Source organism: Callithrix jacchus, chromosome 6, assembly GCF_049354715.1.
Source record: "Callithrix jacchus isolate 240 chromosome 6, calJac240_pri, whole genome shotgun sequence".
In the NCBI taxonomy this organism is placed as follows: Eukaryota; Metazoa; Chordata; class Mammalia; order Primates; family Cebidae; genus Callithrix; species Callithrix jacchus.
The window spans coordinates 120,264,691-120,291,466 of NC_133507.1; the positions used below are offsets into that span (position 1 = coordinate 120,264,691).

The 26,776-nt window shown below is 37.4% G+C and overlaps 1 protein-coding gene across 3 annotated transcripts in view; it reads right to left on the reverse strand.

Moving 5' to 3' along the window:
* SATB2 (SATB homeobox 2) overlaps positions 1 to 26,776 on the reverse strand; it is a 200,054-nt gene that overhangs the window by 95,197 nt on the left and 78,081 nt on the right. For all 3 annotated transcript variants that reach the window (XM_078329134.1, XM_035305234.3, XM_002749606.6), the window contains exons 4-6: positions 16,765 to 16,891; positions 15,445 to 15,568; positions 3,130 to 3,232 (exon numbers count right to left, since the gene is read on the reverse strand). In XM_078329134.1, the coding sequence (XP_078185260.1) occupies positions 3,130 to 3,232; positions 15,445 to 15,568; positions 16,765 to 16,891 (354 nt within the window). The remainder of the gene's footprint in view (positions 1 to 3,129; positions 3,233 to 15,444; positions 15,569 to 16,764; positions 16,892 to 26,776) is intronic.

A 26,776-nucleotide genomic window follows, 5' to 3' on the forward strand; every position in this document is an offset into this window, starting at 1 on the left:
AATGCTCATGTTAACTCAAATATGTCTGTGTCAACCATGATTGTCTTTGAAATTAAAGAAAAAAGGTAAACAGAATGTGCTTTGCTGTGATCACTGGGGAAAATAAAGTTAACATGCTAAGCCAAACCAATTTAGGACTTTCTAAAGAATAAGTGTAAATAGTTTAGCTATAATAACAACAAATTCAAAAAATGCACATTAAAATGTTTACTTCAAAATTTAGACAATTCCATTTGTATACAGTTTTTACATCTGTTTTTGATGATATCAAATTATTGATTATTCATTTTTCCCATATTTATTTAAGCATTAACTATAGAATTTGCAATCTGATCTTTTTTTTATCCTTTCAGTAGACTTTTATTTTTGCCAGGTTTTAGTCATATTTACTTTGATCTTTTGGAGTATATCATTATTTTACTGTTTATTTCTATGAGAAGAGAAAAAAATCTTGACCTAGGAGATCTATATGTGGCAATTTGTAACAGAATCACATAGCTTATGTTTAGGAAATCATGTTTTTGATTAAGAAGCAACCACTTAGTTCCCACTGTTTTATTAAAACAGACATTAGCAGATAATAGGAAACATATTTAACAATGTGGCCTGCATTTAGTTTGGGATGTCAGTAAGTTTGCTTGAGATTGAGATTTTCTTCTATGCTGAATAGTGCATAGAAGTGCATGTAAATTAGTAACTTTGAGGTAGAAATGGAAAGTAGGGAGGCTGGGAGGGACATGGAACTCTGACTTCTAGTTTCTCAGAGCCCTATGGTAGAATTCTGGTTTTGCTACTACTAGTTTCCAAATTTGAAATTGACTGCTTCTTTTTTCACTTTGAAAGCAGGGACACAAATTTTACAAATCAAATCATTACTTTCCCATGAGAAATGTATCCTACTAGGTAGAAACTCCCACAGCAATCTATTCATAGAAAAAGGCTTCTACCAAATAAAATGTGCCTGCCTCAGTCCGACACTTCCTTTTTTCTTAGGGTCGAAAGTTAACATAACGCACTTCTCTGGGTGTTTATTTTCTGCACACCATTATACCTGTCAGGAATTCTTTGTTTTTCCTCCCACTCCCTTGGTTGATGAATCAACACCACTTGAACTGTTTTATGGCAGCTTGTGTTTACTTCACACATACCTTAACCTTCCCTTTTCTCCTCCTACTGACACACACAGACACACACACACACACACTTTTCAACAGCAATGACTAGCTCCATCTCTTTGAATAGTAGGTGTATACAGTGTCTGACAGCCTCTTCAGGTGTGGATCCTTGACCTACTGAATGAAATCAAGGTCTCAGTCTGCTTTTACGGCACTTAAAGATTTAACTGTGCATTTACTATCTTAAAAAGAAAATACAGCTTGAAGAATTAAAGCTCAAGACATGAGTGTTGATGTGTGACTGCACACACACACATACACACACACACACACACATTCTGTAGTGGCAATTCTGAAAACACTAGAGTGAAGAGTTTCCAATTTTTCTGAATCTGGAATTACACTCCAGCCTATTAAAAGAAGACAGTCTCTTACTTTCACTTATAACAGCAAGTAAATGGGATCTAACAAATGACCTTGAAGCTGCATGATTCTTTTGATTTTTACCCAAAGAGGATATGTTCAAGTAGTTTAACAATCCTATTTTAAAAAAAAAAACTTGGAAGCAACACTTACAGAAAAGAAACCCTTCTGAACCACATAATGATGTTGTATAATGAGAAGGAGTTATTCATCTGATATTGTACAAGGGTGAATATTAATATCCTAAAGCATTTGCCCAGACCAGAATCTAAAGGGTTCTAAGAATTTTAGAATCTATTGAAAAGAAATGGATCTTAATTCAATTTTCAGTGTACTTAATTTCTCCCGGGTAGCTCAATGTTTTGACTTGCCTCATAAAATGTATATTTAGCATAAAACACTCTCATTCCTTTGTGATCAGAAATGTGCTGCCAACGTAGGTAAACTTCATTTCTTCAGAAGGTAACCTTTAAAGAAGCTCCCAAGTATTCAATAGCCAACAAGCACTACTTTGACACCCTATCTCCCCTGAGAAAACCTCCAAGTAGTAAAACAAATAAATTCATCCTTTACTTTTACTTACCCACCATAAATTGTCATTTGCCCCTCAAATGGGGGCAATGTAAGCAAGGCTAGGAATTCATGCAACAAAGTGTGATAAATATGTCATAATTATGCAAAATATGGACTAGAAAGACCATCAAACCACTGTTACAAAAAATTCCCCAAATCCCCTCAGGAACCTGAATAGGTAACAGGAGTGAAATCCAGAAAGCAGGTATCTGAGTAAAGTGAAAACAAAAGAAGTTTTCCACCACTGACATATTTAAAATGGTCCTGACATGTTTAAAGGTCTAGGTGATCTAAAATAGCATGCTATTTACTACATAAAAGAACTCGATTTTCAGGACCAAACATAATTCCATATGTAATACATTACGGCTAGTATGACTCCTATGATTAATTATTAGTAGTTTAGTATTCTACTATTATTTATCAAGAGGTTACTTTGTGCCAGTATTGTCTTATTTAGTCCTCGCATCTACCCAGTGACCTAAGTACTGTGATTATTTCCTATTTTCAGATGAGGAAATTGAGTCTTGGTGAAGTTAAATAATCCACTTAAGCTCCCACAGCTAACATGTAGAAGCCAAAGATTTGAACCCAAGTCTGCCTGAATGCTTTCACCACTGCTCTGGAGTCGTCGACAAACGAACATACCAAACTCCATTTCTGATCAAATACTTCCTGATACCGTAACAGTATCGGTTAACCAGTACCTGAAATGTAAGTGCTGATTTAAGCAAGAATGATAGCTTTTAAGTTTCCATTCTAAAGGATTTTGGTCTTTGCAGGTATCACTTACGAAAACTATAAACTTAACATACTGTGCTACTAATTTTACTTTTACTTCAAATATCTTCTTAGTTTTAAGAGAGCCGATTTGGATCTCATGACAGGAAATTAAAGATCTCACCTTTGTAAAAAATTATATACGTTGTATATTAAACGAGTATAAATTCCAAACAAGCAGCAACTCATGAACCTCATAAACTGAAAACAGGCTTTACAAACAAAAAAGTCAGTTTACCTTTAATCTTCTTGTACTTTTTATACCATCTCCCAAACTCCTGGCACTTGGTTGCTGACACATTGGCATAATATGTGCTATTTACAATGGATGAAATCATACTCTGAAAAAAAAAATAATTATTTTTTCAAAATATGAATACTTTTTAGGACAAGAAACAGCACTATATCGCCAGCTAACCTGTTTTGTCTTTGAAACTTTAAACAGTCACTCTTCCTTAAACTAAACTATTTAACATCAAACATGATTACCATCCCTTTAACTTATACAATGATAGTGCTTTCTCCAAAAAGCCAACCCTGGGGCAATGTCAACAACAATGGAAGGGACAGAACATGTTGATAAAATGCAAAGAGGATAAACAGTTGTTATTTAGGAACCAGAGCAAAAGGTGAGATCAGATGCTCCAGCATCCATAATCCAAATAATGCCTTTAAGATGTTTCTGTCCCGCTTCCAACTACAACAAGCTTACACAGCCAAGAATCTGAGAACATCCGTGCTACACACTGCAGAACAACATTTAGGAAAATAAGTTAAATTAATATAATTTATAGAAACGTGTGATTAGCACTTGTGTGAAAATTCACCAAATGAAAAAATTAACAGTGCTATTTTGGAGCAGGGGAAACTAAACATAACACTTGTACTGTGTTTCAATCAAAAATGAACCAAAGCTCAAACTTTCTGAGTGTTTAAGTGCCTTGCTCTCATCCTCCTCAGCCCAACTGATCAGCTGATTTGTTTGTATTAATAATTCGAGTTAAAAGAGAAGGGGAGCATAACCTGACTTAGCACTGAAAACTTAAAATTATAATTGCACACCTTGAATTGAACTTCCTACATAGATATATTTGAAGTTAATACAGTATGTTTGAGCCAACATTTGTGGCAGATGTTAACTTATACCTGAATTGACTGTGTATGTTTTATACATAGATTTTTATTTCTTGGTTTTTATTTTGTCTTAGGCATAAACTCAAGAGATCCAAATGACCTCTGTAAGGTTGGATATCTTGCCTTGAAATCTCATCTTTCTCAAAAAAAGTTAGCCCCAGACATATAACAGTCAGAGAAATCTTAGAACTGCTAATGACATTTCTACAAAGTAGTAGAGAGAAAAAGGGTAACAATAAATCAAGTTATTTACCAGGAGGTTAAAATGCTGACAGACTTTCATAGACTCCCATTTAAAACATCAGACTCCTCTTTTTTCAATCACTCTGCAGTACTGGTGGGGGAGGGGGTTCTTAATTCAATTCACAGAAGCCTCTTTGGCCCTTTCTATATAGCAGATGGTTAGCCCTCCCTAGTTGCTGATATACACATGACAATTCCTTTCTCTAAGGGAAGATAGTAAGGATAACTCTTTTCATCTCAAGGTCTGAACACAGCACTGGGCTAATATCATCAGAGTGTATCACAGAACCTATGGGGCCCTGTCTGCTGCCTTACAGGATGACCATTAGAATCCTCATCTCCCTGAGGCAGGGCTCTGCTTTGTGCTATTAACGACCATGCACAGCTGTTTCCTAACGAGCTAGCTCCCTCTCTGGGCTGAGATCCTCTGCTCCTAGACTGTGAGACCCTTGAGGACAGTGACTATGTTTGTTTCATTTTTTTTTTTTCTACCTCGTGTCTCACATAGTCCCGATGTGGGATATCTGAGTCACTGAAATTTAACACAGGAAAAGGGACAGAGATGAAATTTAAAAGTTCCAAACTGAAATGTAATAATAAAATTTTTTAACATGAAAGTAGCTTAATAACAGATGCATCAGCCACACTGGTGTATGTGAATAATCACAAATGTACTTGTCATCTCTCTATCTTGTTTCTATGGATTTATCCTCTGGAAAGGCACAGGATATACAGCCACAGCAGGCGTCGGAGTTAAACCCTTTATAGCGAAATGGTTTAGAAAGTGGACTAAAACAGACAGTGTCTAATTACTGCCTGGTGCTGTTCCTAAATTCTTCTTGGTTCATAATACGAGGAAGCCCAGAAGGCTGCATTGCTTTGGCCCCAGATAATCCAAATTCCCCTCAATCTCTAGCCTCTCTATTTTGTCCTTGCTCCTGCTATATCTTCATTGACCCTGCACAAGACAGAGTGGCAAGGAAATGAATATCTGGGCTCCTACTGGCTCCATTGGCAGGTCGTGTATTTCACACAACTCATTTATAAAGTAGACATTGGCTACCCTGACTCAATCAGATTTGTTTTCTGTCCCAGATAATTATAAGTAACTTTTACCTCTACTGATCACAGGACAATAAACAGGTTTGAACTATGAACTGAGAGAAAAAAAATGGTATCAAATAAATTTCCTAGATAATGAGAATCTTTAATTGCCAGAAAATTCTCTTTGAGTTTACGACACATTTTATTCATATCAATTCCCTGCAGGTCTTTATACAGAGCTAATACCCAAAATAGTTTTTACTGATAAGAATTGTTATAGTCCATCCTCAGAGGACTTTAGAATCAAAAGATATAAAAATATCTGGAGAATATTTTAAAAGAAAGGCTATGTTATGTCTGATTATTCCAGTTTCATGAATTTCTAACCCTAAATTAGACTGTTAAATTCTCATAATCTGAAGCTAAATCAGTAGACTCCACTAGAATGCTCTGGACACATACTACAAGGTCATCTTGATGTTAGTGTCCATTAAATATCTAGAACATCAAAACTTAATTAATGATATGTGAAGCTGAAAGGGGCTAACATGAACCCAGCATGTGCTATTAACTCTATAGGAAACAATGTTCTCCAGAGGTCCTGGGACACAGAGAATCTGTGTTTTCCATATTTCATCCACTTTTTATACTTTAACATCACTGCAATAGAGACGCATCTTACAATCAATTGTATCGTAAACCTGATGAGACACAATTAATGCAGAATGAGATGAGTAATGATTAAAATCTTTCCCACCTACCACCCAGCCAAAAAAGATCTAATTCAATTTTTTGCCTTTTAAAAGACGTATAATATTGCAGTTTGTGTTGCTCTTTTACGTTTTCTAATCATTCTACAACAACCATACAGCTGGACTTTTAGGATGCACATCTTTTTGATAAAGGAATAAGATCTGAGTCCACTTTTTCAATCCAGAATGCAACCAATTTGAGTATTCACATTTATACAAAGCAATACTAATACAGATAACCCAGAACATATGTGTATTTTTAACACTTAAACAGAAGAACTATGATTTACTAAGGCTAATATTAAAATGATTTTGCATTTACTAAGCACATATCGCTCTGCATGGTGGTGGGTGGTGAAAAAGAAAAGATGAGGTACACATATAATGGGCAACTGAGGCAGTCCCCATTTGAGATATAACTAGTGTTTACACTACCACATAAACAGTGGCCACAGACAAAGCTACTTTATGAATATATTATGTTCTAAGATAAATTAAAAGGTTTAAAATGTCTTTCCAATTATAGAAACTTTTGAAAATTTCAGACTTCTATGTAGTTAATTATGAAATTTTAAGTATAAAGATTTTGGATGGGAGATAAAGTCTAGGGGTCCTTATTTGTAGTCAATTTAACATTTATTTTGCCATTAATATCTGGAATTTTTTTAAAATAAGGTACTTGAGAAATCAAACTATATTAGAATTTTCTTTACTTACTCCAAGGTTTACTAGCAGATTTGAATTTGCTCTAAGCTAAACTGCAAGAGAATAAATTTTACAATATTGTTATTTAATACTTATGATTGGTAGATTGACCTATCTAAAAATAAATTTTATTTTAGATTCCTGAAACAAATTTTCAACTCACTTGTTTTTCAACTAGCCCAGAGAATAGATGTCACATATGATTATAAGCATGGTTCATGGCCAGGCATGGTGGCTCATGTCTGTAATTCAAGCACTTTGGAGGCCAAGGTGGGTGAATCACCTGAGGTCAGTAGTTCAAGACCAGCCTGACCAACATGGTGAAACCCTGTCTTAAAATTAAAAAATAAATAAATAAGCATGGTTCATTTTGAAACTGAGGGCCCAGAAGCTCAGAATGAAAAGTATCTTTCCCAAAGTCAAAATAGCATTGGGAGGGACCACGAAGACACTCTTCGTGGACCAGTATTTCATGGGTCTTTTAAGGAGGGAAACGAATGAATGAATGGAAGGAAACAGTCAGCACCACCTGCATTAGCTACCAGAAGCTCAACAGCTAATGCTGTACCAATACTTTAGACAAAACAAAAAACAAGGTAACAACAGCAAAAAAAGGAAAACGTGAAGTTGTGATCTCCAGCCCCTTACATGAATTAATTAAGAAGTTATAATCAGGGCCGGGCGCGGTGGCTCATGCCTGTAATCCCAGCACCTTGGGAGGCCGAGGCGGGTGGAACACGAGTTAAAAGATTGACACCATCCTGGTCAACATGGTGAAACCCAGTCTCTACTAAAAATACAAAAAAAATTAGCTGGGCATGGTGGCGCGTGCCTGTAATCCCAGCCACTCAGGAGGCTGAGGCAGGAGAATTGCCTGAACCCAGGAGGCGGAGGTTGTGGTGAGCCGAGATTGCACCATTGCACTCCAGCCTGGGTAACAAGAGCGAAACTCCGTCTCAAAAAAAAAAAAAAAAAAAAAAGAAGTTTATAATCAAAGAAAACTAAGGAACCTAGAGGCAATTTAAAACTTAATAGGAAAAAGCAAAATAATAAACACAGGTTAAAATGATTTGTACAATACACTTAGAAAAACAGAGATCTGAGCAACCCCCTTTCCCACAATAAAATGAAAGAAAGATAAAATAACTGTATATCCTTCACTGTATTCTGCCTGGCTTGGTGGAATTTATTTGTTTGAACAGCAGTGTGGTACTAAGAGTAGCAAAGCTGAAAACACATAATACACTTGCTGTAAAGAACATTTTGAAACAAAAGTGAAGAATTACATATTCTGCCAGTGAGAATCCCCTGTCTGGGGGTGGAGGAGTGGCATTCCCTAGCCTCCTCTGCCATGTCTAATGACAGAGAGAGCAAAGACAGGCAATGAGTGATATGTACATTCTTTGCTCGTTTTCAGCCTTTTCAATCTGCTTGGTGAGATGCTAAATAATATATTAAACATGAGAATATAATGATACTTCAATTAGGTAAAGGGAAAAACTTGATTTGGAGGAATTACTTTGTCATGAAAAAAATTCATTTAATGTCATTTGGCGGCCTTCTACTATCCCTCCTTCCCCACTTCTGAGCTGTAATATCAGAACCGAAAACTGCTGCCATTTTAAAGGAACGAAACACTTCCTCTGAACTTTGGAGTATGAAAACACTACATTTGAGAGCTCTTCCCCTAAGCTGCTGCTGAACCGGCTCGCTTGTCTAACGTCAGCACCCCCTCACCCCCGTGACTGGGAATATTGTCTCCTGCATCAGAGAATGTAAGGATTCTGTGAGATGATTTGTGTAAAAGGCCTAGCACAAGATGTGGAATCAACAAATGGCATCTTTCTCCCCACTGTGCAATTATTTCTTATGGTCACTGCAATCCCCTGGTTAGGAATTATTGTCAAGCTGTCATTTGTGAGCCTTCTTCAATATGAGTTCATGAGGTTGGGACACAAACTAAAACAACTACATATGAAAATAACTAAAAGAGACAGTTGGCAACTGGTTAACACATGACATGATTCATCCCCTCTACATGCATGAACTTAGGCTGAATTAAACGGACAGCTGGCAACTGGTTAAAACATGATTCTGGTTCATGCAGTTAGTTGATCAGCCAGTGTGTATGATGAGCACATGCTCTATTTGCCTTTTTCTGTGGACCTAACTGGCTGCTTGATTTCACTACTCAATTATTTTGGCATGTTGTACAAACGAGTTAAGTCCAAATGGGTAAGGCTTGCTTAGGATGACACAAGTAATTATCCTACAATCTATTTCTAAAGGCACACTATACAAATGCCTTACCATTGTCACACTGGAAATCTAGTAACATCTTTGCAATTCAGTAACTTTAGTCAGTCATTTTGTTCCTCAAATATTTAGCAACAAAATCTCAACCAGCAGCATGGGACAGATCTGCTTCAAAAACATGTCTACATGCTAAGTAAAATAAACCAGCACAAAATAAATGTTCTATGATTCCACTTACATAAGGTAGGTAGAATAGGCAAATTCACAGAGACAGAATACAGAATAGAGGCTACCAGGGGTCAGGATGAGAGGAGAATAGGGAATTGTTGCTTAAAGGTTACAGACTTTCTGTAACCTTTGGAGTGATGAAAAAGTTCTGGAAAGAGACAGGGGTGATGGTTGCACAACATTGTGAATGTAATTAATGCTACTCAATTGTAAGCTTAAAAATAGTTAAAATGGTAAACTTCATGTTATGTATATTTTACCATAGAAAATTATTTTAACATATCAAGAGTCACAGAGAACATGTGTAGGAGATGGGGCACATTGGAAGTTGCATGCACTTGCAAACTATTCTTTCATTACAGTTTTCAGGTTGGATGCAGTGGCTTATGTCTGCAATCCCAGCACTTTGGGAGGCCGAGGCAGAAGGATCACTTGGGGTCAGGAGTTCAAAACTAGACTGGCTAACACGGTGAAATCTTATCTCTACTAAAAACACAAAAATTAGCTGGGCATGGTGGCACTCACCTATAATCCTAGCTATTTGGGAGGCTGAGGGAGGAGAATCACATCAGCCCGGGAGGCAGAGGCTGCAGTGAGCTGAGATCATGCCACTGCACTCCAGCCTGGGCAACATGGCAAGACTCTGTCTCAAAAAGAAAACGACAGCAAAAAAAAAAAAAAAAAAAAAAATGCCCCACAATTTTTGGTTAATAAGACTGTCTCTTTATTCATTCCATTTGAACATCATGATCACCTATGAGATGCACAAGGCAGGTACTGGTACCTCTACTTATTTAAATGGGTCAAAACCCTAAAGACCTGGGGTTTTGCAATCAAAAGCCAACCTTAGGTCTTTCAACTCCTCCTCAAGTAAGAATAAGTAAGCCACAGAAAGATGCAATCATGTTTTCCAATTCGAATAGTTAAGGACCATTTAATAAGGGAGGACTATGCCTAAGGTCTGGTAAATTAGGATGCTCAGGACAGCCTGTGACAGAGGAAAGAGGCTTCAAGTGGTTACTCCCAGAGACATCAGAGGAAAAGGAAAAGGTGCCAGCACTTAAACACACTTTGAAAGGTGAAATCAAAAATAAATACGCAGACACAAAACCACAATCTGTACTTTCCAAGCATCTGGCCAGACAGAGAAGGGCTAAATCATCACTTTCCTGTTTTAAATATACATACCTCAGGCTACAATTGTTGCACTTTTATGGACTTCTCCATACCTTTCTTTTGCCTTCAAGGCTGCTCTTTTGAACTGCAGACCACTGGGGTGTTCAAGAAAGTATGAACTATCCACTAAATCATTCCTTTATGAAATTGCTAAACTCGAGTGAAGAAACACCTAATACAGTTTGGCTTGGGGGTAATTAGGAACAATTATTTCAACAACAGGAATCTTTTACTCATGAGTTGAGTCTATTTTTGAAAAACCCAACAAATCACCTTTCTCACCTAAGGTGAGTAGTACTGGATACCTCACTCTCTTCTTCCCATATTGAAAGGGATTTAGTTCCTCTCTCAGCTTCATTGTTGTATCCCCAGCCATTGCAAAGTGCCTGATTCTTAATCAGGACTCCAGGAATGCCAGTGGAAGTATACTGTTGGATTACTGTTTCACCTTGCTTAAAACAAAAATGCATTCTTTTTCACTTTACATAGGCTGAACTTCAAAAACTGCATGCACCTGTTCTGTGACAACCACCAACAAAATGGGCAAGCTTTTCTCCATACCAAAATACCATCTAGCTATGCAATATAAGTGAATAATCTGGAATATTTAAGGGTAATGATCATAAGATGAATGCCAGGGTCACATTTCAGCCATGCTGGCTGAAAAGAACTATCCCAGTGAGATTTTCCATAACTACACAGCGTATCAGAAGCCTAAATCAAATCTCCCCCAAATCTAAACATGAGAACTGAGGCCCTCTTTAACTGAAATGTGCTGGGCATCAATCACCAAATTACTCTGTTCACTGTTTCTAGTTCAAAATGTTTTGGAGCTGCCAAGAACACTGCAGTAATAATAATAAAACTTTAACTTTACATACTAAGAAAACTATACTTTCTGAAACATTTTTGTACTTAAGTCATTAAGCACATCAGAGAAATAGTTAACTGAGAGTTGTATTGCTCCTGCCATAGGACCTTTGGCAATGTCTGGAGACATTTTGGTTGTCACAACTGGGGGCAGGGGTATAGTGGCATGCTACTGGCATCTAGTGGGTAATGGATGGGGATGCTGCAATGCAAGGACAGCCCCCACCACAAAGAAGTACCCTGCCAAAAGGTTATCCTGCATTATAGGATCCCGCATTATAATTATATGAGATGTATATAATTATATACATATATAATTACATAATATATGTAATTATCCAACTATCCTGCATTATAGTAACAACTACATGCAAAATATACATTATGCTGAATGGTGAGGGCACAAAAATCAGTAAGAGATGGCCTTTGTTATTGTGGACAGTCCAGCTAGTGATGGAAACTGACAAGTTACAATGACAACAGGCTAAGTGCTATGACAGGGGTATTTACAAAAGGCTACTAAGAGCAAATGAAGCAACTACTTCAACCAGAAGGTTGAGGTACTTCACTAGTGGTGACTTTCCAGCTGGAATCTGAAAGATAATTTCATCAAGTAGAAAAGAGTTGTATGTTCTAGCCAGGTGAAATCATGTGTGCAAAAGCAAACAAGTGTCAAACTGAAGGATTCTAGGGTCGCCAGGATTGTGTGCAGGGGCTTCCAAAGCCAGAGATTAACAAGGTACATCTCCCTGAAAAACCAGTCTCATGTGGAAAGATGGAGATGACTAACTTAACAGGTAAAATAATTTTATGGCATTTAAAAAATATTTAAAACACAGGGGTCAGGCGTGGTGGCTCACACCTGTAATCCCAGGACTTTGGGAGGCCGAGGAGAATGGATCACGAGGTCAAGAGATTGAGACCAACCTGGCTAACACAATGAAAACCCATCTCTACTAAAAATACAAAAAATTAGCTGGGCATGGTGGCATGTGCCTGTAGTCCCTGCTACTGGGGAGGCTGAGGCAGAAGAATCTCTTGAATCCGGGAGGCAGAGGTTGCAGTGTGCCAAGATCATGCCACTGCACTCCAGCCTGGGCAACAAAGCAAGACTCCATCTCAAACAAAAACAAAACACAAAAACAAAAACACATAGGTATATGGACTAGAATACAAACTTGGCATTAATTTTTAAGATAACACAGAAGGTGGCTTTGTTAGATTTGTAATGCTATACTAGTTTGGTTGCTCCTACTCTCAAGAGATACTTGGTAAAGTCTGAGAGCAATGGTAAACATTTCAGAATAATTAATTTCATGTGTTTGGAATACAGGATGAGCACAGGAAGAGGCAAGAAGTTAGCTCTAGTGAAAAATAAGGCTGAACAGTGTCATCCTGATGGTCTTATGCTATGGAGTCCTACTTCTTATAGGCTGGGTAGGGGGAATCACTGGGAGATTAGATTATAAACAAGGAACAGGAGAATCAGGTGGCAGGAGAAAAGACATTAGGCAAGAAGATCTGAAATAATTTAGATGATAGGTTATGAAAGGATGAACAAGGCAGTGGCACAGGAGAAAAAGATTTTAGATGGAGAAGTGGTAGAAACCATAGGATAAAACAGAAGAATGAAGGAGAAAAAACTGTTTAGGTCAGGCAACCACATGAGTAAACCATGAGAGCAGACAGCGGAGGGGAAAAGAGATTTTTATGATGGGGTAAGATGATCTCATTTGAACGTCAAGACAACCCTGAGAACTATGTGAAATACGCAGATATCATGATGCCCAGCTTATAGATGAGTTTAACGAGGCTCTGAGAAGTGGATGGACTTGCCCAGGATAACATATCTGGCAAAGCATAACCGAGATTAGAGCCCAGGGCTCTTGGCTCCTGATCTGGATTCTCCCCACTCATGTTGCCTCTCTAGTCATACTTGTAGTTATAACCAAACATGACTATAATGATACAACAGTTTGGACCAAACTTCCGCATGCCTCAGAAACCCTAGATAAAATTGTGAATTGGTAATATCAAGTTAGAGGCTTTGCCCACTTTCAGTAAAATCCCATTTTGACTTCCATGTGAATGCAAGAGAAAATAAATTGTGAATGATGTGAATGATTGAGAAATTAGGGGAAAATTATTGACAGCTTTTCCTAACTTGTTCTTTATCCAGTTCCTCTGTATCACCAGCATAATCAAAATATGCATTTTATAACTTTATATACAACAGGCTTTAACACCTACATACATAGCTACAGGTAGGTATTAAAATGGCCTGCGTGAAAAGTCCTAAACATAGGTCAGAATAATGTCCTATCCTATCTAACTGCCTATATGTGAATGTATGCCTTCTTGATTTTTTTGGAAGCAAAAATATTAATAGCATACTTTTCTTGAGAGGATACAAATTCCAAAACACTCTAAAGGACACACACACACACACACACACACACACACACACATCACCTCTCAATAATAATAGCTGATACTGTTTATATGCATAACTGAATGCCAGGCATTGGGCCAAGCATTTTGCATGATTTCCAAACATTGAATCCTCTTCATATAACTCAGAACCATTACTACTCGGTTTTACTTACTAAAAATAAAGGAGGGGGCTCATAAAGGTAAGGTTATAGAAGCTTGTCAACCAGGACATGAACCCAGCTCTGATTCCAGGATACATGCTCTTAACCAATAGTCTTCCTCCTATCTTCCAGAGACTCTCTTACTCTGGAACAAAGCTCATGGCACAGCAAGTTTCTGCAATAGGTTTCCCATCATTTTCCTGCAAACTTAACAGACATTGTCTTAAATCATGTGTAGCAGCTCAAAAAGGAAATAAGATTTCCATTCAAAGCTTCAAATAATATGTCAATCTGAGTTCAATTCTACAGCAGCCCTAAGCCACTATAAGCAAAATATTATCTCATCAGTAGAAAACAGTAGGGTCCCAGCCCATGAACACAAATGGAAAAAGCAGCCCTTTCCTCCACTGCTCTTCTTTTGATCCTCTCAATCTCATTGTCATGGCTTGTATTCGTTTATGGTACATTCACTAAAAAATGGAGTATCACTTTTTCTCATGATGTATTTTCATGGGGTGAATTCACTACAAAACCTCTACAAATCTGTATGATGTGAAGATCACCTCTCTGCACCAGATAGGCAAAAGGTCCAATAACTCATGCATAGATGGGTTCAGCACGGCTGACTCATTCAACTGACCAAGTAAAACAACAATCTGGAGCATCCACTTTGAAAGGGGATGTCGGGAGTAGCATCTCAACCTGCCACTTAGCCAGCTAGTATGCTTAGGCAGTGACTATAAGTGCTTCTCTAAGCTTCTATTTCTTGATCTATAAAATGGAGACACTGGTCTCTATCTCCAATGAAATACGTGATAAATTAATGGCTGTATATGTGAAATGTTTATTTTTATTTTTTTTTTATTTTAGGGACAGGTTCTTGCTATCTTGCTATATTGCCCAGGCTGGTCTCAAACTCCAGGACTCAAGGATTTCCCTGGCCTTGGCCTCCCAAAGTGCAGGGATTACAGGTGTGAGCCACCATGCCCAGCCCATATACATAAAATGTTTTAATACTTTCTCCTTACCCCAAAAGACTCAATAAATAATAACTTTTTTCTTTTTTTTCTTTCTTTTTTGAGACCCAGGGTCTTGCTCTGTCACCCAGGCTAGAGTACGGTGGCACAATCTTGGCTCACTGCAACCTCCACCTCCCAGGCTCAGGCAATCCTCCTACCTCAGCCTCCCAAGTAGCTGGGACTACAGGCATATGCCACCATGCTCAGCTAATTTTTGTATTCTTTGCAGAGACGAGGTTTCACCATGTTGCCCTCGCTGGTTTTGAACGTCTGAGTTCAAGCAATCAGCCTGCTTTGGCCTCCCAAAGTGCTGGAACTACAGGCATGAGCTACCCTGTACCTGCCCAGTAAGTGGTAACTTCTATGCTACAATCAGAAGCAACATAATCTTTATATTTTTTACACCTCAAATGCAGTGTAAGTCTATAAATATAAGACAGAGAAGACACCTATGGAAGCAGAAGGAACCCTCCTGCTAGGGAGTCTACCAATGGCTTCCTCTGTTTCCCAGATACCACCTGGAGATACTAACCTGGGAGAGAGGGCATTCTTTGGCTAATGTGCTCTGGTTCATCTCTTTGAGCAGCTCCTTTAAGGCATTGCGGACTGTGGCATGGTTCCACTGCTCCGCAGGCAAGTCTTCCAACTTTGAACAACTGCAAAACAGAGCAAGAATGAACAATACACAAACCTCATCCAGGGCCCCTGACTGAAGAGGAGACAGTGAAGCGGTGGTTCTTGGGTCTTGTGTGTACTTCAGAAGAAATGCTGAAGAATGGGGTCTAAGTGAGGGAAGGAAAGTAAAACTGCTTCTCCAAAACTTTGCTGGAGCCCAAGGGATCTCTTTTGTCATCCCACTCATATAAGAAAAATAGTCACTTCCAATACAAGAAATGCTATTTTTATAAAATATTATTTTTGCAATGTGCTGATGGAAATGGCATGGCAGTGTGGTCATAAACTTCCCCAATACAAATGTCATTATTGGGCATGCCTAAGATTAAATAGCAAACATTCCCCATCAAATTTGCGGTTTGAAGGCCCACCCTCACCCCCATAGGATGGCTCAGAGTTTTAACTTTCTGAACCAAAAAATAACTTTTAAGATCCTCACCCATTTATAGACACAGATGGGGGTCCATTCTTAAAGTATAAATCCCCCAATAGGGGAAAATTCGAAACACTTACATTAAAGGACAACATTCCTTAAATCACACCTAGAAGGCACTTTACAATAAAAGACTGCAAAGAACCTCCAGTTCTTTAGAGGTATATCATGTTCTGGGGTGTGTGTGTGTGTGTGTGTGTGTGTGTGTGTGTGCGCGCACATGTGATGTGGCCCTTGGAAACAGAAAATAAAGATCTCCAAGAACAAAACTCTCCTCTCGTGTGTGTGTGTGTGTGTGCACACGCGCACGCGCTTGATGTGGCCCTCGGAAAGGGAAAATAAAGGCCTCCAAGAACAAAACTCTCCCCTCATAACACAGACCTGAAAACAGCAAAGGTATTTATTCTTCAAATACTATATGTGCTGCACATTTAAGCAGGCCTAGCGGACCCATTGAATAGGGGCAGTGTGAAGTTCCTCTTAAAGGATATGGATTTTTAATGATTTGTCAAGTTGCCCCTACCTAGGTTACCACTTCACAGCTTCTAAAAACAAAGCATAACACAGTTGGAATGTGACTATAAAGACGCCTGGGGAAGGGTCCTCCTTCCTCTCTCTCCTTCTTTTCATTTTGTCCAATGTCTAGAAATTAATGAAGACAGGACATGCTGATCTTTGCAGTGAATCTATGATTGACAGAGCAGCTCTGAGGGTAAGGAAAGGCAGATGTTCAGAAACACCCACCTTTGTAATTGGATTTTCAACGTCACAACATGATAGACATCTTGTAGCATGTCGGCCACTGTCGCGTCGGGTGCATCTGTCACATAACTGAGGGGGAGAGGGTTCCACCTTCCCAGCTTGATTATTCCTGCACAGGGAAGAAAAACATAATAAACACATATCTGCTATTTATTAAACCTTCCCATTGTTTGTTCAATGTTAAGAAGGTCATTCAATCATCAACGTTCAAGGCCCACTCAGATATTTTACAACCCGGTGCAATAAGCTGTTTCTTTCTGGCTGACAATTGAGTTAGTTAACTATACAGGAAGATGGGAATGAAAGAATGAAGTTTAATCACAGACAATCAGTTCTTTTATGTTTTCCTGTTTCTTAAATTACTTAGAAAACCATACGGATACTTCCTTCCCCCCTAGAATTGTTTCACATTCTAACTTAAGTCTGATGCTAAATATACAGGACTGCTGATTTCATAGACCAAAAAAAAAAAAAGTAAGCCTTAAGTAAATATAAAATTCAGTTTTGAATTGTACAAGAAAATTCCTGTGTGTGGGCTCAGCACGCAGTTACATCCTGACTGTGGTGTGATTCCCAGTGCGAATAGCATTTGGAGCTCATGAAGCAGTTAGAGTTCGCTCCCATATCCGTGTTTCACCAGGCAGTGGGGTTGGTTTCCCAGGCCAAATGCAATACCATGGTCATTGACCACAGATCAGAAATAGCAAAGATGCCCTCAACTTCCTTTTTTTTTTTTTTTATTTCTCAGCTCTTTTGAGAGTGACAATAGCACTTTTTTGCCTGTGGATTTTGTGCTGCATATGGTAAACATGCATAACAATGAAAAAATAATAAAAATCCTTTTCAAATTTGGACTACGTAAAGCAGTAATTTTAGGAATACCCTTGTTAGAGGAAGATTCATAGGATGGTTTCCGCGACATATGGTAAAAATGCTAACTTATTCATAGATAGGCTCATTTTATGTGGTGCACAGGGCACACATAACATTGATGAAGAAAAACAGAGAAACCCATTTCACATATGATACAGGGTAACAAAAATTTTATTTGTATGCGATGAAAAACCCAACGGTCTCCAGGATGTCAGAAATTGCCACACATAAAAAGCAGTGATGCTTTAGTGATAAAAGAAAAACAGCATTTTAATTTTTATTTTTAACAATACAGGTGAGTCCAACTACAGTATTCTTAAAAAAAAAAAATCATCAAAGAGAGAAAACACCTGTGTACCCAAGTGAACTTTTAAAGCTTCACAAAATGATAGCTATGGGGCAAAATTCCAACAATAGGAAATGAACTCTCTGGTCAGGGTACGTCCTGTCCAAGATGAAATAAATGAATGCGCAATGCTTGACATAATGCTTGAAAACAGGGAATAAACAGAACAAAAATATTAAAATGATACACTGTTTCAGTATTAAGATTTAACAATCTGGTGCTGAATATGCTGCAGTATAAATAGTGCCTGGACTCAGATCCAATAAAGTAACACAGCTCTCATTCATAGTACCGTATGTCTCCAGTTCTGGCTCCTTAAGTCATATCGCACTTGCCAAGAAAAGCTGTTTTCTTGCGGGGATAGTTTTCTTAACATTCTCTCTCATGACAATGAAAAGTGCACAGCACGCAGCATGTACTAGTCATGAAATGAACATCCAGGACCCACTGGACAGCCACCCACGAGAGAGTGGGTCTGCTTCCTTGCTTCTTTTACTCCTGACATTTGCAAATACTAAAAAGAAACCATGTAACATGTCTAACTTATTTCCTTTTTAAAAAATCATTCTACAATTTTAAATTCCTTTCAAAAGTCATTATCGTGATCACCCATAAGTTGAATATAAATTGACTGTGTTCTAAAGGCACACAGATAATATATGAGAGAATGGGCGGGGTGGGGGAAACGAAGTTGATAATTATGCACCATGATAGGCAAGTAAAAGAAGCAGATTTTGTGGGTCATTTTGGTTACCAAGACTATGCAAGTAATATAAAAAAAAGAACTCTACAAACTTCAATGCACAACTCTACAGGAGATTCATTCAAGCTGTTGTAGTGTCAGTAGTTGATTCCTTTTTATTGTAAAGAAGCATTCCATTGTAAGAATACACCACACTGCAGCCAGACACAACAGAATATATCTGTATGATTTCATTTATATGAAATACAAGAACAGGAAAGACTAATCTAATAGGGATAGAAGTCAGAGGGACAGAAAGGGGCATTGCATAGACAGGGACATAAGGGGATTTTCTTGTTTGGCATGGTGGTTGCATGGTTATACAAATTGTCAAAATTTATCAGACTAATCACTTACTATGCATACATTTTTGTATGTAAATTATACCTCAATGTTTTAGAGAGGGGAGGGAGAGAAATTTCTATAGGAAAACATAGACAACTCATTCTACTGGAAATAGAATCTCCATGTAGGTAAATTATTACCACACCTTGCTGAGCCGGAAGAAGACTTGTTTGGGCTGGAATTAGACATACACAGGTGTTTTCACAATACTTAATACCTCCACATAGAGCAGCTGCTACAGGTTGGTTTCTACATTTTGGAAGAGAGCTGTTGGCACAGGTTATTTTCCCAGGCAATGGGAAATGTATGCTTTTTCTTTTTTGTACCCTATTAACTAACTTGCTCAGTCCAAGCAGTCATGGTCTCTGCCCAGCTATTTACCAGGGTCTGCACGTACAAGATCTGTTAGGAGAGCTATGGCCAGAAGGCCACTCTGCTCCAGCCCGGTAGGGGCTTAGAGTAACTCTTAATGAGCCTTTCCTCCAAACAGGTTCTCTGTCTAATGTATTGTATTAATCCTCTTTGGAAACACATTCCTTAGAACAGTCCTCCTTCCCTGATACAAAATAGACAAAAATATTACTTGGAATAGTAGTTAAGTGTTAATTGAGGAAATCAAATTGGGAAGCAGTATACCATAGTGACTAAGAATGCAGGCTTCCAAGTTAAATTGCCTCTGTTCACATCCTGGCTCTGCCACCTACTAATTATGTAACCCCAGCAAGTTACTTAAAATTCTCCATACCTCAATCCTCTCATCTGTAAACTGGAACAATAAAAGTACTGATCTTACAAGAATATTGTGCAGATTAAATGCAAAAGAATTAGTAAAAAGCCTGAATATAATTTAATCTCAAAAACTGTTTAGTCATTACTGTGACTTGTTTAATGTGTCTGAAAGAATAGTCAGTTTATTTCAAAATATGTCGACACAAAAGATTTTTTATGATTATATTAGCTTTCAATCATATGTCTACAAAAGGCTTGTTTTTAATCACAAAGGAGGAGTATACATCGATATGTCCCATCTTCTATTCCCACCACTTCCCCATTAATTTCTTCCATCCTTGCTCCTCAGTGGCTTCTTTATAAGTAGATTCAGATCTCCTCTACTTTTCTTTTCTTTCTATTTTTTTTTTTTTTTGACACAGGGTCTGGCTCTGTCATCCAAGCTGAAGTGTAGCAGTGACATCTCAGCTCATTGAAACCTCTGCCTCCCACACTCAAGCCAACCTCCCACCTCAGCCTCTCAAGTAGCTGGGACTACAGGTATGTGCCACTATGCCTGGCTAATTTTTGTACTTTTATAGAGACAGGGTTTCACCATGTTGGCCAGCCCGGTCTCGAACTCCTAGGCTCAAGCAATCTGCCCACCTCAGCCTCCCAAAGTGCTGGGATTACAGGCATGAGCCATTGCACCCAGTCCTCTCCTACTTTAAAAGAAATAAAAACACGATGACATTCTCTCTGTTCCTTCCATCTCCTATTTTCTGTACCACTAAACCTACTTTAGATGTACCTCCAATTTCTCCATCAGTTCTTTACCCATGGATATCTAGTTTCAACTCCCTCTGTGAGGAACTAGAGATTCAGAAGGGATGGGTTATCTTAAGTAGTCAAAGTAATATTACTAGCAAGTAGCAGAGCTCAGATTCACTTCAAAGACCAGGCTCTCTCTCTTCTTGTTATCACACTGGCTCAAATGAGAGGCAAACTAGAAGAAAAGACAGGTTCCAAGTTTCAAAAGGCCATAGATGCCTGAATCAGTAGCACACTGTATAGGACAGAGGTTAGGAGTAAGGTCTGGAGTCAAAAGTCTGAGTTTACGTCCACCTTCCTCTGCTTGTGAGACTTTGGGAAAACTGTTTAGTCTCTCCATGTGTCCATTTCTGTATCTGTAAAATGGGGATAAAAACAATGCCTACCCTTTAGGGTTATCATGAGATTTTGCATGAAAAGGAGACTTTAGCACTGGGACTGCTACATAATAAGTGCTCCATAAAAGTTAAATTCCATGGAGAACCAGAAGTAATTCAGATTTTGGATTTTTTCAGATTTTGAAGTAGTTCCATTATACCTACTAGATGAGCATCCCAAATCCAAAAATCCAAAATCTGAAATGCTCCAATGATCATTTCCTTTGAGTTTCATGTTGGTACTCAAAAGATCTCAGATTTTTAAACATTTCAGATTTTGGATTTGCAGATTTGAGATGCTCAACCTGTACTGGACTGAAGATGGATTAAAAAGGGCAAGGATTCCAAGGGGAGAAAAAAGAGCTAAAATAATTCAGGGAGGTATGTCTAGTTACAACTATAACAGCCTCTTCCTGGCTTCTAAGAAGGATGCAGACACCATTAATCACTCCAGTGTAGTGAACAAGGAGAAAGAAGAAAGAACAAGTCATGTGACCATTGGGATAATACTGCAGTACTAGAGAAATGCCAATAATAATGGCATAACTTAAGTACACAGATGTTATTCCCAACATTCACGTTCTATGAGTAAGTTTTATAACTACAATCTGAAAAAATAAAAAAACTAGTGATGATTACATTAGGAAATATTTCATACATGTGCATATGCACATGCACACAGACACCCTTGAGTTCAGCCAGACACATAGTAGATGCTCAATGCATGGCAATTTCTATTTTTCTTCTGAAAATTTATCACACTCTCACTCCGTCTACAGAGTACTGATCCCCAATATTCACTTCTAGAAACTGTCTATATTATTCTTGAAATTCTGCCATGGGAATAATTCCAATCCTGATAACCCAACTGAAGTAATCCTTTCTCTATAACACTGTACAGTAAATACTCTTGGTTGGTTTGTGTATCTTATAAGAAACTTATTTAATCACAAGATCCTTTTATGTTACTTTACAATTGCACAGTTTTATATACAACCATTAGTTTATCCTTATGAAAACAGCCTGAACTCAGCATTCTACCTGAAGTATGCCGAAGATCAAAGGAGAATGACGTTTCAAGGATATAAGTGTATGAAAACCAGGACTAGACCCTAGGCTTCATTTTGCAAGTTTTTGAACTACTGGCCCAATATCCTTTCTACTCAGCTCTACTACTGCTGCCCTGAGGATGTACCCACATGCAAGTGCCCAACCACACAATGGGCCCCTGGAGAGGAGAGCCAGAGCTTATCCGCAGTCAACACATCAGGCAGTGTCTGGACATTTAATGTTAAACCAATGAATAAATGAGACCATTGAGCAACAGGTGACTTCACAGGCCCAGAAGACTGAAGAGCCAGTTACACTTGGGACTTCTCTGGAAAAAACAGTTTCCCACAACAGTGCCATTTCAGACATAAACACTGTTTACCAATCATCTTTATTATTTACAAAGAATTTATCATTGGCAAATGTTTAGAAAATGCTTGGTGTTAAAGACTATTACAGATGCTGTTTCAAGGTCTTTGAGTCATAGATTGCGGGCCTTTATTTTGGGGTTGAAATTCATACAAATGTTAACATGATTGAATTGAGCACAGTATAAAACTTTATATCCAGACAAATCTGTTCACTGAAATATAGAGTACCGATCCACTCAATGTGTAATGTGTACAGACCAAATAACAAAATGCAACTGTAGGTAAATTTCCCATTAGTGATATAAAATTAGATTGGGAATAGAGGCAATTTTTGTCTAAAATTAAAAAGATACAATAATGGAAACCAGTTTTTTATTTTCTCCATGCAGTATTCTGCCAGAGTTAAAGAGCTGACATTTCAGAAAGAGAAATATCAATAGTTGTGTTCACATGATTTTGGTATTAATCTACCTCAAATAAACCAATCACTCTTCTCAGTAAATACATACTTCATATTTTTAGTATTATTTGCCTCTAATTATATAAAAACAAGAAGGTTGATAATACACACTATATATAGTTGATCAATATTTGATTCAAGCTTTTAGAAAGTCAGTCACATCTTAGGATAAAATAAAATGTGATAACAATATAATCAGTGAACCATTAGAAGGGTTTATATAAAGCATGAAACATTCATTCAACAAATTTTTCCTGTGTGTCTCCAGCATAAGTCACTAAGATGCAAAGATAAACTTAATATATACTGTCCCTGTAATTATGGAGCTCACAATTGAGCAGAGAAGCTTATTATTGCTAAACACACAGCTAAGTGAAACCACTCCTAAAATAAACCAAGATGATAGCTTCTACCCCAGTACCTCAAATATGAGAAATATTTACTTCACGAAGGCCTACAACAGACCGCCTGTGAAGTACATGAGAACAATTCTCACAGTTTGCAGTGGCATGTAAATAGATGCTGATAAAATAGATACATATATATTGGGTATGCTGCAGGATAAAGTCCACAAATCAATCTGTGAAACAGATATAAGCAACCCAGCAAGATACCAGTAGTGTTCTTCCAATTCAGCTTAATGGATAATCTTCTTCTATTCCAGGTGCATTTTAACATTAATTTTTAAAGCAAAATGAAAACTCAGCCTGAGAAAAAAAATGAGACATTAGCTTTAATATCCAAAGGCTGGGGTTTATATATCTCATAACTCCCTGGAAAAGATCTCAGCAAAAGAGTGTCAATAAAAAGCCCAGCCTCAGAATAACTAAGCCTTGGGGCTTCTGGTTCTCGGTATTATTTCCACAATACCAACTGCTGATGAGGCCCCTTGTAAAAACAGGAGAACTCATGACATTGATTGCATCTGTTTATACTCCTCGGAGTGGTAGTATTCTTATGCTATAGCATATAATTTTCTGTTGTTCAGCTATGCTTTGTTAAAGAAATTAAAAACTGTCTATCCTATATAATAAGAACATAGAATTATTTATCCATAAATCAGTTCACAGGAAATCACTACCCAGCAGTATATAATAATTCAGCCTGTGTTTCTAACCTGTGGCCTGACTATGGTACATCATCAAATTGCAGCAGCAAAAAGACATAAATTGTAGTTATTATTGCTAAACCTGTGGTGGGAATGACTTTTCAATACGGAAAAAGAAAAAAAGGCAAAACACAAATGGTTTTTGAAGTACAGACAGTTTACTTTTTAATGCATGGTTTAGCAGTACCTCAATACAACTTACTGGAATAAACCTAACTCTTCTATACCTTCTGCTTTGATTTTAAGGACTCTCTCTATATATTTCAAATGGCCTCCACTGGGCTAAAAGTAAGTGGAAAATGATTGAGTCATATGTCTTATCAAAAAAAAAGTAAGTGGAAAATGAAACAGCATTTTTGAGGCATCTTACATGATTCAAGTGCCTTTTAACTTACACAAATTAATGAAACCTCATGACATGCTTGTCTGGGAGCCTACAGTATATTTAATCCTGCATTTATAACAATACAAAAGGAAACACCAAACAAAAATAAATAATTCAATGAATCAAAATAAACACTGAGGCTATACTGTCATATGAATTTATCTAAAAATCAAGAGATGCAAGTGTGTACGTGCACACACACACAACAGTTTCCTATCCCCATGGATAACTTCTGTATTTGCAAGAATTCCAGCAATACTGACAAATACAAAGAAAGTAGTTTTTAACTCTTTAAAAATACTAACCTTTATATTTAAATCATATTTATGTCTTTCAGAGGAAATTATCAAGAAGAGTATTAGCATTTAAAAATCAAAATTAATTTTAGAGTACTTTCTGAATAAAGTATAGTGATACAGTTGTCTGTCTTTTTTTTTTTTTTTTGAGCTGACTTCCCCATTACACTACAGAAATGTTCTATTTTAGAAATATATACAGTACCATTTGGTGCCTTGTTATTCTATACAGGGCTTTTACAATTTTGTGGCATAAAGATTTTGTCTCATGTAATAGATGCTGCTTCACATTTGGGAAATGTTATGTTACAACCCTGATTTTTATTAGATTATTTAATATAAGCACTAAGTAACTAGACTAAATTAATAAAGACCTTATTGGAAAAAAAAAATGGAGAGACAGAGAGAGAACAAAATTAAATAAAACTTTCTGAAGTTGGCATTTCAGAAACCTTTATTTAATTTTCAGAATTCCAGTTCTTCTGTAAAACAGCCAAAATATTGGTCAGGATATGAAAAAAAATGTAGTTGGCATTTAGTTATTTATTTCATAAAAGTGCCATTTAAAATTATTACATGGAGAAATAAGACAAATGAGAAAGAAAAGTGTGATGAGAAATTATTTGGGGTTGGTTCTAAACTTCCGTCACTCATTAAAAGCGAATTCATCCAGTACATATTTTCTTATTGTTGTTCTAAGTTTAATCATTTTCTAAAAGAGTTTTAAATTAAAAAACTGATTTTGGCAGTTAATGCAAACAAGCTTCTCTTTTTTCTCTTTTCTATTCAGAAATATATTTGCATAAAGAGATTTCCCCCTAGCATTTGTCCCCCTAAAATATCTTCAATAATCAAAGACACAGGTGAAAAAAATATACTCTTTTAAACATACTTTGCTACATTCTAGCAGATGCTATTCATAACTTATGTTTAGCCCATGTTTCTGCATCCTCTAGGGTAAGAGGTATCCACTGAAGATCTAAGCATACCAGTTGCCTCACATATTTCACATCCTAATTAATTACATGTATTCTTTTCAGATGGGAACTAAAATGTTGCAATAGGTTTTTCTGAGGACCTGGCTTTCCAGGTACTCCATCACTGGGCTCAATACGCTGAAAACTCTATCGACTGCATGCTCCCAGTTATACATTCTAGAACTGTCCTCCAGGCATACTGTGTTTCCTACAATTTAGGGTTACATAATACTTAATCTTAAGGGCAATATTATGATGGCATGCAGATTATCAAAGAAAACGTTGCCATATGTTAATAATATGAAAGCAAATGTGTATTCATTTATGTTGTACATTTTTATTCATGTTCCAACTAACCTGATTTTGCAGTAATTTGCTAAGAAACTACAAGACATAGAAGCACTATGGCTATAACTGGTAGAAGTGGCAACTCCTTTTGTTTTGAAGATTCTGGTGTTTTTTGTTCCCTTAAGAATATTTTAATAAATTTACTTTCAATAGTCATATACATATCAGGGACATTTTCATATACACTTTGTTAAACCTAATAATGCACCATGGTTTCAGATGTTTGGCACTCAAAGATATTCTGACAGTGCCTTGATTTACATTTTTTGGAAATGTCCTATTTAAAGGCTGCAAACAAAATTTTAAAATACGCCACTACCATTTTAATGGCTGTAAGAGAAGCCAAAGGTCCAATACATAGGAGGTGTTTTCTCAGTAGGCAAATGTTACTCTAACCGAATCAAAAGTAGACTTACAGTCACAACACACATGGCAATAAATAATGACAACAGCTTATTTGAGCCCCCCAAAATATTCAGCAATGTTAGAAAAATGTCATGTAAATTGACAGGCAACAGAAATGTGGTAGAGTTAGAGACTATTCCTGATGCATGCCTAGTTTTCCTGTGGCAGCTGGACCACACAGTTAGAGACAATCTGGAGGGTAGGATTCGTTTTCTCCCCACTCCCAGGAATTTGCAGATTAGTAAGGACTGTGGTGTTTGGAGTGGTCAGATTAAGTAAATGGGTTCCCAAGTTACAAGTTCATTTGTAGAGCAGTCTCATGGCCCTCATCCTGGCCTCTGAAACAAAAGCTCCATGGGTAGATCCCAGGAG